General features: G+C 33.6%; 1 protein-coding gene across 6 annotated transcripts in view; it reads right to left on the reverse strand.

Moving 5' to 3' along the window:
- LOC114332654 (beta-1,4-galactosyltransferase galt-1) overlaps nt 1-15207 on the reverse strand; it is a 226806-nt gene that overhangs the window by 127891 nt on the left and 83708 nt on the right. For all 6 annotated transcript variants that reach the window (XM_050653548.1, XM_050653559.1, XM_050653554.1 and 3 more), the window contains exon 2: nt 10448-10682. In XM_050653548.1, coding sequence (XP_050509505.1) covers nt 10448-10672 — 225 coding nt within the window. In that variant the 5' untranslated portion in view covers nt 10673-10682. The remainder of the gene's footprint in view (nt 1-10447; nt 10683-15207) is intronic.

The raw sequence follows: 15207 nt of genomic DNA on the forward strand, positions 1-15207 counted from the left end.
AAAAATACCAGACAAATTAATACAGTTAATAAAAATGACAATGAAAGAAGCACAAGCAGTAATAGATTTAGGTCAAAAGACAACAGAGAAGATCAGGGTCCAAAACGGAGTCAGACAAGGGGATGCCCTGTCAACTGAGTTGTTCATTACAGCTCTAGATTGTGCAATAAAAGAAGCAACAAATAACGGAATAATTAATAAAAATGCAGTACAAATAGTAGGTTATGCAGATGATATCGTTATAATAGCCCGGGACAAAAGATCATTAATTAAGGCATTCTCTGAAATAGAAAAAGGGGCAAAAAGAAGAAGACTAGACATAAATATGGAAAAAACAAAGTACATGAACGCAAGCAGATTCAAGAAAGCAAGACTAACACAAATGATAATAGATAATTACAGATTTGAGGAAGTAGATACATTCAAATAGTTGGGAACGATGATTAGTAGAGATAATGAAAGAATAGACCTGAAACAGAAACTACAAGCAGGAAATAGAGCTTACCACAAAAATAAAAAGATAATAAAAGATAAAAAATTAAGCAGAAATACAAAGATGCAAATATATATAGGTCTGGATCCCGCGTATGAAAAAAAAGTTGATTAATAGCAAGCTGAAAATTTGTTAATAGCTTAAGGGTGTCTAGTCGGAAAAACTTTGATATATGGGAACACTAGAACAGGGGCAGTTTTAATTGTGGTACAGGTTAAAAATTTGGAACGGTCAGACCACGAAAACGGCACATTTATTTTGTCCGACAGAATAGACTTAAACTCTCCGAACAGAGATTAAACTCTCATGCAAAAATCAGACTGCTATTTATCACCTGTCATAATTCCTGTCATTTGACATATTCTACATGTTCCACTCATCAAAACGCCCATTTGGTGATAAATAGCAGTCTGATTTTTGCATGAGAGTTTAATCTCTGTTCGGAAAGTTTAAGTCTGTTCTGTCGGACAAAATACATGTGCCGTTTTCGTGGTCTGATCGTTCCAAATTTTTAACCTGTTCCACAATTAAAACTTCCCCTGTTCCAGTGTTCCCATATATCAAAGTTTGTCCGACTAGACACCCTTAAGCTATTAACAAATTTTCAGCTTGCTATTAATCAACTTTTTTTTAATTATCCAGACCTAATAAGACTACCATAAGGCCAGTGGTAATGTATGCCATAGAAACCAACACCCTAACGTTAAAAGAAGAAGAACAGCTGAAAGTATTTGAAAGAAAAATAATGCGCAACATTCTGGGACCAAAAGTAATAAATGAAAACGAAAGAAGACCCTGGATGAACCACGAAATAGAACAATGGATGGAAGGAGAAAACATAGTGAAAGAAGCAAAAGCACGAAGAATAAGGTGGTATGGTCATATAAGTAGAAAAAGTGAAGATGATCCCATTAAAGTTATTACCAACTGGATACCCCCTGAGACAAGAGCACGAGGCAGACCAAAAGCAAGATGGAAACAGCAAGTCGAAAACGACTTAAGAGTTATGGGAATTCGAAACTGGAAAAAAAGACTGAGAACCGAAATGAGTGGAGAAAAGTAGTGAAGGAAACGAAGACACACCAGAAGCTTTGAGGAGACCGATTAGAAGAAAAGTGGACTGATCCCCCATGTCTTAATGGATCATTAAAGTGAAAAACAGCTATAACTTCCACGGGACTGTACAGCTTATATACATACATACATTTTGCAAAAATAACATGTTTGAAAAAACTAGAAGCTACTTTTAATAAAATATTTTTAATATTTAATTACATAAGGTGTTCAAAATTACCTCCTAACACATTTATGCACGCCCAAAAACGATCAGTGAATGATCTACTTACTCTACGAAGCATTTGTAAATTAACACATCGAAATACGCTTTGTATTCTATTTTTCATCTCATCCCTTGTTGTTGGAGGTATTTTATAAACTTCATTATTAACATTACCCCAAAAAAATCAGTCCAGTTTATTAAATTCTGGTGATTTGGGTGGCCATGCTACTGGTCCATTGACAAATGAAAATATCTCGAAAACTAATAAATTTAGACATAGGGAATGATATCTAAAAATTAAAGTACGGTAATGGTACTTTTTAAGAGTGATATAAAATACAGGGTGTTCCATTTAAAATTACTGAGAAAATAATGTACTTGCGTTTTGACTCACCCTGTATTTAATATAAAGAAAATTAGCAATATCAATCATTCTTGAAAATTTTGACAATACGTAAAAAACATGGCATGAATAAACCATTGCTGTTTTGCTTACTTTTATTTATACAGGGAATTGAACTTGTTACGATTTTCATATAAAATTGGTTATAACTTTGTAAATACCCTATATAACATAACAAACCTTTATATTTTTGTGATGAAGAAGTTAACAGGATTTCGAATTTAAAATAAAATATAGGGTGTTCTATTTAAAAAAAAAAACATAAGTTTGGTCTGCCACTGTGTTATCGAACACCCTGTAACCTTACAACTAATTTTGTAATGTGAAGCTCAAAGGTGGATAAAACTTTTGTTATTAACTTATATTGCTATCTATTACTATAGCGGATCTATTGAGCTTTACCCTACTAATCAATCACCCTGTATATGGATGAGAGAATTAAAAAATCAAAGAATGGAAGTAAACTCAAGAAAACAAAAAATATGAAAGTTAAACAAAAGACATTTGATGACCGAAACCATTTTTCACGTTGCTGCAAGGAAAACCAAATTGAGACAGTATCAATTTTTGAATATTTAGGAGTAGTGATATCAGAAGACGGAGTAGGATATATTACATAGAGTGAAGAAAGCAAACAAAATTTATTATGCACTGAACAACAAGAACACTGATACAAGAGGTAAAGGAAGCATTAAGAAAATTAAAAAATAGAAAATCTCCAGGTGAGGACAGAATATCGAACGAACTCCTAGAGTACGGAGGGCAAGATCTCACTAAACAACTATTAAAACTAATACAAAGAATAATAGAACAAAACAAAATACCACAAGAATGGAGATCAAGCATCCTAACCTCTCTTCAAAAAAGGGAGACAAATCGAACCCGGAGAATTACAGCGGAATTAACTTATTAAACACAACATTAAAATTACAACAAAAGTGATAACAAACAAACTGAATGAAATTATAACATTAGCAGAAGAATAATAAGGTTTTAGGCCGGGAAGATCATGCACTGACGCTATTTATAATGAGGCAAGTTCAAGAGAAATCGTTAGAATACAACAAACCGGCATATTTATGTTTCGTGGGCCTTAAAAAAGCATTTGACAGCATTTGACATTTGTTATACTCCAGAGAGGTACCTCTAGGAATAATTAAAATGATCGAAAACATCTACCAGAACAACACAATAAAAGTAAAAGTAGAATATGAACTAACTGATCCAATTGAAGCTGGCAATGGGATAAAATAGGTAGTCCTGTCGCCGGGTGGGGGGTACAACGGCCTCCTTAATTCAGATGGACTTACCAAAGTTTTTTTTATGTATTTTGACCCGTAGAACACGAATTTTTTGGGGAGCAGTTGATCCGGATGTCTATAAGATTGTTATAAACAAAGAACTTGAGGAATTACATAACAGCGATTTTTCGCAAAACAAAACATTTTTTTGAATTTTTTGGGTGATTCTCAACAAAAGATGGTCTTAAAAGTTTTTTTCGTAGGATGCATAATTTTTGAACTCGAATAACTTTTGATTAAAAAATAAAATAGCAATTCTGCTTACTGCATTTGAAAGTTCAGGTCAAATTATATCGTTTTAATTATTTGCATTGCTAAAAATTAAGTTTTTATTTGTTAAACAAAGCCATAAACACATAGTGTTTCCCGTGCCCAATGCATGCGTTGTAATGTACGTAATCTACGTAGAAATTGTCTGTATGCGCGCCTACTCGTTGGATTTCAAATGAGAAATGCATTGAAAACATCATTCAATCACTGTGTTTATAGCTTTGTTTAACAATAAAAAAATTAATTTTTAGCAATGAAAGTAATCAAAACCGATAGAATTTGACTTGAACTTTTAAATGACGCATTTGATTGAATTTTTCAATCAAAAGATATTCGGGTTCAAAAATTGCAATTTTTCGATTTTTTGAAAGTTCAACCGCGTTTATGTCGAAAACTATGCATCCTACAAAAAAACTTGTAAAAACGTTTTTTGCTTAGAATGACCCAAAAAATACAAAAAAAATATTTTGTTTTGCGATAAATCGCTGTTATGTGATTCCTCAAGTTCTTTATTTATAACAATCTTATCGACATCCGGATCGACTGTTACCCAAAAAATTCGTGTTCTACGGGTCAAAATACATAAAAAAAAAACTTGGGTAAGTCCATCTGAATTAAGTAGGCCGTTGTACCCCCACTGGCGAGAGGACTAAGGGGGATTCCTTGAGTCCTTTGTTGTTCAACCTGATTATGGATGAAATAATAAAAAAGTAAGAACTAAAAAAGGATACCAAATTTGAAAAAACAACTTAAAATAATCTGCTATGCGGACGATGTAATAGTAATCTCTCAAAATGATGATGATTTACAACGTATGCTGCACCAATTTAATATAACCGCCAGAAAATTTAACATGTTAATTTCCCCAAAAAAGACAAAATGCATGGTTATAAGAGCAAATCCAATAAGATGTAAATTGGAGCTGAAGGGTCAGATAATAGAACAATTATTGATGGAGTTTAAATACCTAGGCATCACACTATCTAACTACACGGAAGGCTCGAAACAGAAGTGGAAGATCAAATGAATAGAGCAAACAGAGCCGAAGGTTGTCTGAACGACACAATATGGAGAAATAAAAATATGGGCAAAGAAATGAAAGGCTGAATTTATAAAACAGTCATCAGACCAATAATGACATACGCGGCAGAAGCACGACCCGACACAGAGAGGACCAAAAGATTGCTCGAAAGAGCGGAGATGAACCCTTCGATGGTAAGACTCTATGGGACAGAGCTAGAAGTACAGATATACGACGGAGATGCAAGGTGGACAACATTAATAACTGGGCAAAAAACAGAAGAATAGAATGGAATAACCACATACGCCGAATGACAACAAATAGAGTAGTGATGTTGATTATAGTTACTTTCGAGTATTCGTTACAAATCGTTACTTTTGAATAAAGTAATCTTTTACAGTATTCGTTAGTAATCATTTACAGTATTCGTTACTTTGATTACCATGATTACTTTTGTATTTGAGTACTGGTAATCATATCGGGAATCGTATTTGTCAGTAGGTAGGTATTTTGTATATGTATTCCGATATAATAACGAAATTGACGAAGTACGAAGTAATCAGAGTAATCAAAATCGAAGTAATCAAAGTAGATACAATAGTCGTTACTCGCTCTGATACGATTGGTACGAAGTAACGAAGTAATCAGAGTAATCAAAGTAACGATTTGCCTCTCTGTATAATAATCGTTACTTTCGGTATTCGTAAGTAACGAGTACTTTGTAACGAATAGTTACTTTTTCAACATCACTAAAATAGAGTAGTAAGTACAAAGAGAAACGGTTCCCCAATAGGAAGACGATCAGTGGGAAGACCACGAAAAAGATGGAATGACAACTTACTGGAGGCACATTAAAAAACCGACAGAGTCATGTCTACACAAAAAGAAGAAGAAGAAGAAAAAGAAAATTAATGATTTTATACTGTTAAATATTATTAATGTTTCGGAATGACTTTGAAATACTGACTTCTGGTTTGAGGCTTTCACATAAAATATTTTTCTTTAAAGCAATACAATTTCCTTAAGTCAGATTAATTTAACTAAAAGCTCGTGAACGTGCGTTATCACCCAATGAACTATATTAAAAGTATTGCTTCATTTTATATCACTTGCTTGTGATCAAGCTAATTGCCTACATTAAAGCTCTATTCTATACGGAAGACCAATGTTTGTTCTGAAACGGTATTAAAGTTGGACGAATGTTTGCTCTAAAACGTTATTAAAGTTGGGAGTGTCATTTCTATTCGTGGGTAATAAAACAGTCAAACATTTACGTTGCATCATCACCATTATCATAGATTATGACAATACCGGTAGTATAGTTAATCTTTCATATACATTATTGCTCTCGAAATAATCTACTGTAATCATAAATAGGTTTTAATACCCATAATTGTTTGTTTTTTCTATTTTTACAATATATCTTTACATCTTTTTACAGTAATCATTTGACATTCGACAAGTAAACCCTAGTTATAGATAGCAAATTAATACAGCCATAATTACGGTGATAATTAAAAACTCATTGTGATAAAAGTTTGAAAGCTTTTACTTTTACGAAATCCTAATTAAAAAAATTTAAATCCTATTATTATAAAGTTTAAAAGTTTTATATTCATAAAGAATAAAGAGATAGTTAAACTGTTAAATTAATTTAAATTCTCCAGGCACTCTCAGGCCATAGTGTGAGATGGGTGTGCGAAAATACAGAAAAAGACAATGTTTTCCCAACCGACAATATCAAGTGAGGCATCACTTGTTTAGACAGCCATTACAGACTTCATAACGAGAGACTTGTAAGACTGGTATGGGAAGAGATTCCTACAGGCAAAAGACCACTCGGACCTCCCAGAATGCGATGGAGAGGTAACATCCAAGCAGATCTCCGAAAAATAAACATTCCATTTGACCCTAGGTGGATGGAAGACCGAACAAATTGGAAAAAAGTTGTACAGTCAGCCAAGACCCACCTGTTTACGCACATTTATAATTACGCACATTTATGATATCTGTCAATACGAACCAGTACGCCAATGCGGCTAATATTGATACATATATGGTTCATTCTTTACTACCCACGTTCCCACTCTTAAGCAGACGGGATTGAAGGTCGTAGTTCACCAAAGGCAGATTCCAGAACCCCATTTGAGTCAAAACCTTCAGAAGAGAAGCAACACACATATAGCCCTTTTTTTAAATCCTGTTACATATCTAGTTATACACAATAAACGTTTAAATTCAAAAATACTAACAAGTGCGAAGTGATTTTACAACCACCCGTCAACCGTACTTCAACTTCGCAAAAACAAACACCACCTAGGGTTGTAGCGCTACGTGATGATGATGATGATGATTACTTGTTCAACAAAATCAAGTGCTCTTTACTGAGATCAAGCAAGAAGATAAAATGAACAGATGTTATACAACGTCTGAGTCCTGGGTACAGGAAAAACAAGGTAGAGAATATGTAAATATGATCATACAACATAATATAAAAATCTAAATAGATACATTACAAATGAAAAGAGAGGAAGAAAAACAGCAATATACAAAAAAGTACCTACATGAAATTCTAATTTTACATTAGTGACCATTTCAGAGAACCGAAATTGATTCCACAATGCAAACGATATTAAAAGTACGGATATACATAAAATTATTATACCGGGTGTCCACTTATATTTTCCCCCATTTTAACTGCCTATAACTTCTAAACGAGTCAAGATAGAAATATGCCGTTTTCGTTGAAATGTTTTATTTTAGTAAAAGTTTTGTTTGAATGGATTGAATTTTCTATATCGTTTTTAAATAAAAAATGGCGGATTTTTGAAAAAAAAACGTTGTTGACTTTTTTTATTGAAACACCCAGTTCTTTTTATAAATTGAAAGAACGGTCATTTACCTATCCAATGATATAAAGATTTTTAAAATCGGTTGTCAAATGAGTGAGCAATTAATTTTTAAAATGAGAGATGCAATGTGGAAATCACATAACATAATATCAATTTGCTAATTATACTAAATTTAAATTCAAAATGCAGTAGAAATAAACAAACCAAGACACGTTAAATGCTACTAGGAGCACTCCCGAATCATAATTTACAATGCATAAACTTTGGAAATCATAATTTGGGATTTACCTACAATGTATATACATTGTAAATTATGATTCGGGAGTGCTCCTAGTAGCATTTAACGTGTCTTGGTTTGTTTATTTCTACTGCATCTTGATTGTAAACTTAGTATATTTATAGTTATGTTATTTAGTTCTGTGATATACACGTTGCACCTCTCATTTTAAAAATTAATTACTCAGTCATTTGACAACCGATTTTAAAAAAATTTACATCGATGTATAGGTGAATGACCGTTCTTTCAATTTACAAAAAAATATACTGGGTGTTCTACTAAAAAAAGATCAACAAAGTTTTTTCAAAAATCCGCCATTTTTTTTTCGTAATTGAAAGCGATATAAAAAACTCAATCCATTCAAACAAAACTTTTACTAAAATAAAACATTTCAGCGAAAACCGCATATTTCTATTTTTATTTTATTTTATTTATTTTTTATTTAGCGTATGGACTTTCACAGTACGATAAATATACAAATATGATACATATTATTTAAACACTAAAATATAATGAATGAATCTAAATATTAATGTCCAATTTACATAGCCATTCAATTGCTTCTGGAGGTTTCCACAGTAGGCACGATTTAGGCAATCTGAAACACAATAACTTATGGTCTGTCTAGGCGATCCACAATCGCACTGTGGACTTTCCGCACGATGCCATTTGAACAGAGAATCAGCACATTTACCATGTCCTTTTTATATAGACATTACTCTGTATGTCTTTCAATGTGCCTCCAGTAAGTTGTCATTCCATCTTTTTCGTGGTCTTCCCACTGATCGTCTTCCTATTGGGGAACCGTCTCTGGCCGTCCTTACTACTCTATTTGTTGTCATTCGGCTTATGTGGTCGTTCCATTCTACTCTTCTGCTTTTGACCAAGTTATTAATGTTGTCCACCTTGCATCTCCTTCGTATATCTGCACTTCTAGCTCTATCCCACATCGTCTTACCATCGATTTTTCGCAATGTTTTCATCTCTGCTGTTTCTAGCATTATTTTTGTCCTTTCTGTATCAGGTCGTGTTTCTGCCGCGTATGTCATTATTGGTCTGATAACTGTTGTGTAAATTCTGCCTTTCACTTCTTTTCCGATGTTTTTATTTCTCCATATTGTTTCATTCAGGCAACCTGCGGCTCTGTTTGCTCTATTCACTTGATCTTCCACTTCTGTTTCGAGCTTTCCGTAGCTAGATGGTGTGATGCTTAGATATTTAAACTCATGACTTGTTCTATTATTTGACCCTCCAGCTCTAAGTGTCTAAGAGTCTTTACCCGTGTGCCATTAATACCTGGCGAGATAAAACATATATTTGATAACTCAAATTTTAACCCGTAATAGGAGCAGTAGCTACTTACTGTCACTTGCTGTTGCGTTTAGTAAATTTGAATTTCCGACTTATCGTCGACTTATTTCGTATGCTTTAAATGATGACGCATGGGTAAAGACTCGTGAACTCAACTGTAATGCTTGACGACGGGATATTATAAAAAATTATCGCTGAATTTTTATTTCTGTAGCTTTCTATTGGTGAGAATCTCCTTTGAATGAAATAATAAAAATTATTCTTCTTAGGGTTCTATCTTTTATCGAAGGTTGGATATCAACATGGCACTTCTTATTTTACTTACAGCAGCTCGAAATAGTTGGTTAGAACAAAGACTAAACCATTTCCTAAGATTTCGTAACCAGGAGGTTCGCCTTCTTCCTACACCTCCTGCACCTTTTACTTTGCCCTCCATAATCAAACGCAGTAGACCATAACGAGGACCTCTTACTATATGACTGAAATATTCAAGCTTCCGCCTCTTAATTGTTTGTATATATTGCTTCTTATTAACTCTATCAAAAAAATATGACTAATTTTGTCTACCCATAGTATTCGTAACATTCTTTGATAACACCAATGCTCAAAAGCTTCCAATTTCTTAATCTCAAATTGCTTTAATGTCCAGGCCTCAGGTCCATAGAGCAAAGTGGTAAAAACGTAGCAGCGCAACATCCTTATCCCTAGATCCATTCTTAGGTCTGTATTACATAATAGATGTTTTATTTTCACAAAATTTGCCCTTGCTGGTTCTATATGGCTTTTAATCTCTTGTATTTGTTCTGCTTTTCCACTAACCAATGTTCCTAGATATTTGTATTTATCTACCTTTTATACCTGGATATTATTAATATGGAATGTTTCGTTGTTTTTGGATGTTTTGTAATGACCATGAATTGTGTTTCCTTTAAGTTCATTTTAAAAAGAAATGGTCTTAAAAAAGTACCACTACTTTTATTATAGGAATGTATGCAAAATGCATTCTTGTATAATAAATGCAGTAATACAAAATATTCTAAAAAAAAATTAATGTTGGCGTTACGAATGGTTATGTTACGAATATGTATAGTCACGAAGTAATACCGACGTCAAATAATACAAGGTTAAAAAATTTATGGAGAAAACAAAACTTAAAATGTCATTTACGAGCACCTTTCAGTGCTCTTGGAAAAATCAATAATGTCTATTGGAAAAGCAATAATTGTTTCATCTCTCTTACCTCCTCATAGTCAGTTGACTTTTCTTGCTTGTGCGAGTAGCTGAGCGATCCAGGTCTGACCACCACTCCCGAAGCTCGGCTCCTGTCGTCGATAAAAAAGATTTCTGTAAAGACTATGATACCGAACACACCGAAGAACATAACGACTATAAAAAAACTAAGGCTTGCGCGTTGTCGGCTTCGAAAGTTGACGTACTTCTTCTTTCCTCCGCTGCTTGAACCCATCTTGGATAGTCTGAAAGAAGAAGAACAAATTAAAACGCAAATTCTGCATCATTTTCAATTTGTGTGTGTGCGTTTGTATGCGTGAAGAGAAAGATGTCAAGAAGACAAAAAAAATATTTTTTCCACAAAAACACTGTTTATAAAGATTTTCAAATTTTTTAACATACATTCGTTTATAAACTTATGGTAGGGGAGCCCAAGCGGGGATTTTTGCAGTTACTCGAGCGCATCAGAAAGTCACATTTGGAGAAACCTTGTATGTATATCCTGTATACATACCCCTACCATATATTGGCTCTTAATATAGGGGAGTTCGTTAAGGGGGGCCCGAAAAAAAATATATCCTTAGAAAAACTCGAAATCGTCAGATTAAGATAAGGTCAGTTAAGTGCATGCAAAATAGGGTATTTTTAAAAAATTTGACGAGTTGAGCGGGACGTAAGTAAATGGGTGAGTCACAAATTTTCACAAAAAAAAAATCGAATATTTCGCGAAATGGACGTCAGATCGAATAGCTCCCCATTTTTTTTGCAGATTTAGATTTCTTACTTAAAAATAAGTACCTTTTATTCGAGATATTTATTCGAATTATGGATAGATGGCGCTATAATCGGGAAAACGATTGTTGGAAATATAAAATTAAATTAAAAAATGGAAAGTCCCCACTTAAATGGAAAACAACTGAACTTTTTTTGGTTTTAGAAGACCTAATCCCCATAAAATAACGCTTAACTAACTGCAAATTTAGCATGCTTGCCTCCCTTACTATTAAAATATCAAACATATTTTTAAAAAAATTATATTTATTCAAATTCTTTATAAAAGGTATACATATAATTTATAAATAAAAGTTCCTTAAAGGGGCTACATCATAAATGCAAAACGTTTTCGATTTATTATAGATCATCATCAGTGCTGAACAGGATGTTCACATGCTAAGTCTCCAAAATTAAAAAATATGAGGGTAAAACCCTTTAAAATGTTACAATAATGTGAAAATTTACATTGTTGATTTTAAATAACATGGATGTTTAAAATTATCCTAGATTTAGCATCAGGCCCCATGTGTCTCTCCACTTGAGTTGAACACGTCCTCAAGTTCTGCGTCCTCACATATCGGACGGTAGGTATATACCTGGTACAACCTCAGGACGTGACCAAATCGAAGAAATTAAAGTCCGAATAAAAACTATAAGGCAAGCATTTATAAAAATGAAGACAATGCTTACAAACAAAGACCTTCAGTCGCCTCTCAGATAGAGGACTCTAAGATGCTACATATTTTCTATATTATTATACGGAATGGAAGCTTGGACATTGAACCAACATAGACCACACATAAAAAGGAACCATTCGAAATGTGGTGCTACAGAAGAATATTGAAAAATCAGTGGGTTCAAAGGATTATTTACCAATGTTGAAGTGCTACGACGTTTAAATAAGGAGTTAGATATTATGAACACTATAAAAACAAGAAAACTGGAATATTTGGGTAACATAACCGGAGGAAAAAATATGAGATGCTGAAAATTATTATGCAAGGAAGGATCCAAGGAAGAAGAAGCATAGGAAGAAAACGCATCTCCTGGCTGAGAAACCTTAGATAATGGTTTAACATTAGTTCATTACAACTATTCAGAGTAGCAGCCAACAAAGGGATCATAGCCATTATGATATACAACCTTCGATAGGAGATGGAACTTTAAGAAGAAGAAGGTTTTTGTACAATTCAGACCATCCATTTAAGACCGTTTCCGTACTTTTAGTATACTCTGTATTTATTAGGCAATTATTTAGCATACTAAAAATCTTCCTACCATATTAATTGTTGTAGTTTCTTCTTCTCTTGCGCAACATATGAACAAAAATTGTCAGCAAAGTTCGGTAGTCTCATTAAAATTTGATTGTGTAAATTGCAGGGGGTACCTAAACGATCGAGTGCAGAATCACAAATTATTCCGACATTGTGATTAGAATCTCATTAATCAGTAATCAATTAATCAATAATTAAGTTTTGCCATGGAACAGAATTACCTGCATTAATGGGGTGTATATTCGATTAATTATAGAGACTTTAAACTATCACAAATTAAACAGTTTACTGACGACGCCTCGATTATAATAATGATGTAATATCAATTGTTTGACAATTTAATACAGCCAGAATTAAACCATAGTTTCACAGTGTTTTATTCATTTCTGAATCATGCTCTGAAAGATAATTATAAACCATATTAAATACAATATGAAAAGCGGATATACCGCTGTTGCAAATTTGCATTAAACATACAGTAGGAAAAATGAAAGAATACCCATGAACGAACATATAAAACACGCTGTATTTTCCTGTCGCCGTGTCAGACAAAAAATTGTCCAGCGCAAGTACATGTAAGAATTATTATTACATGTACTTGCGTTGGACAATTTTCTTTGTGACACGGTGACAGGAAAATACAGCGTGTTTTATATGTTCGTTCATGGGTATTCTTTCATTTTTCCGACTGTAGGTACATTACATTATGAATGACAAGTGCAGATGAACAACAAGAATTCAGATCCAGAAGACACTACGTAGACGCCGTATTTGTACTAAGACAAATCACAGAAAAGGCCATCGAGTACAATAAACCAGCATATCTATGTTTCATAGACCTGACAATGGCTTTCGATCGCATCCAAGTCGAAGACGTCTTACACCTACTGTATAGAAGAAACATACCAATCAATATTATACAATCCATCGAAAGCATCTATTTCCATAATAGAATACAGGCAAAGATAAATGGAAAACTAACCAAGTTTATACCAGTACAAAACGTAGTCAGATAAGGTGACTCTTTAAGCCCACTGCTCTTCAATATAATAATGGACGAAATAATAAGTACAAGTAGTACATCAAGGTCATGGTTACATAATGTGGAACAATGAAATTCAAATATTATGTTATGCAGACGACGCCGAATTAATCCCCGAGACAGAAGACGATCTCCAAAGATTAACACACATCTTCAATACAACAGCCAAGAAATACAATATGATAATATCAGCAGAAAAACCAAATGTATGACAACATCCAAATACCCATTACGATGTAAAATAGAAACTGATGGAAAAATAATAAAGCAGGAAGCAAGGATTAGATATTTGGGAATAGATATAACTAGTTACGGAGATGTTGAAGAAGAAGTACGACAACAAAGTTTAAAAGCGAGTAAAGCAGCGGGATCTCCTAATGACACAATCTGGAAGAACAAACACCTAAGACAAGATACAAAAGAACGAATTTATAAAGCAGCAATTAGACCTATATTGACACGGCGGAGACAAGACCTGACACATCTGAAACGAAACGACTACTAGAAACAACAGAGATGAAAATACTTCGACGAATATCGAGGAAAAGTCTGTTGGATAGGGAGAGAAGCGAAAAACATAAGAAGGGCCTGCAATGTAGAAGACATAAATGGATGGGGGACAAAACGGAAACAGGAGTAGAACGAACACATTAGTAGAATGGCAGATGATAGTACGAATAGCACGAGATAAGTCACCAAATGGACGAAGAAGTATTGGCAGACCAAGAAAAAGATGGTGCGATAATTTAAACAATTCAGGATGCTAATGAAGAAGAAACAGGCTTTAAAGTCTACATACAAGAAATAAGAAGAAGAAGAAGACCTACATACATAATCTATCCTCTTCTACCGTTAGGTGTCGAGGGAGGTGCGTCTAGCTTTTGATAAATACTATCCATTCTTTTCCGTTCTTCGCCATTTGTGTTGCTTCTTGTCAAGATTTGCCCTTATTTTAAAACGTATTTATATACTTCACTTGTTCTTTGTCTGCCTATTTGTCACTTTGTCCAAAAAATCTTGTAATCGATTTTAAACATACTTCCCGACTAGCTAGAGATTTGAATTTGTCAGAATAGCCCAGAACTCGATGACAATGTAATGTTCAACAGCTTTTACATGGTTACATTGAGTTTTATTATTCCAAAAAATCATAGTTATTTTAATTCTGTTGCATTAAAACTTAGATGCGAAGTATTTATCTCCATACCTAACATCCAATACGGTCTAGTGGCTAGGATATCCTATATCCTATATACCAAGGAGACTCGGGTTCGATTTCCGGTATCGGAAATCTTTTGTTTTTAAAATTGACCTTTTGGTTTGAAAAATAATGGTTTTTATAATATTATGTACTTTTTTATAATTATTTATAGGTATTATAAAAAGTTCTTTTTTTATAAAAGTGTAATTATTGTAATATCTCCTCCATGTGGCTGTTCCACTCTTCTGTTAGGTCAATTAATTTATCGGGCAATCTCGTATAAGCGATTTTATAATTTCCCTATTACAAAAAAGCTCACACTCCAAGTTTATCTTATCTTGTCACTTATCCAACATGAGATATTTTTGAAGTTATACTTCTTTAGGCGCGATTGAGGGTGAAATTTTATTAATCTGCGCGCATGCGCACACAGACAGTATGGAGTTCGTTACTAAATGTTTTAATTTATGTATGTATCA

The sequence above is a fragment of the Diabrotica virgifera genome, chromosome 1, assembly GCF_917563875.1.
Source record: "Diabrotica virgifera virgifera chromosome 1, PGI_DIABVI_V3a".
Classification (NCBI taxonomy): Eukaryota; Metazoa; Arthropoda; class Insecta; order Coleoptera; family Chrysomelidae; genus Diabrotica; species Diabrotica virgifera.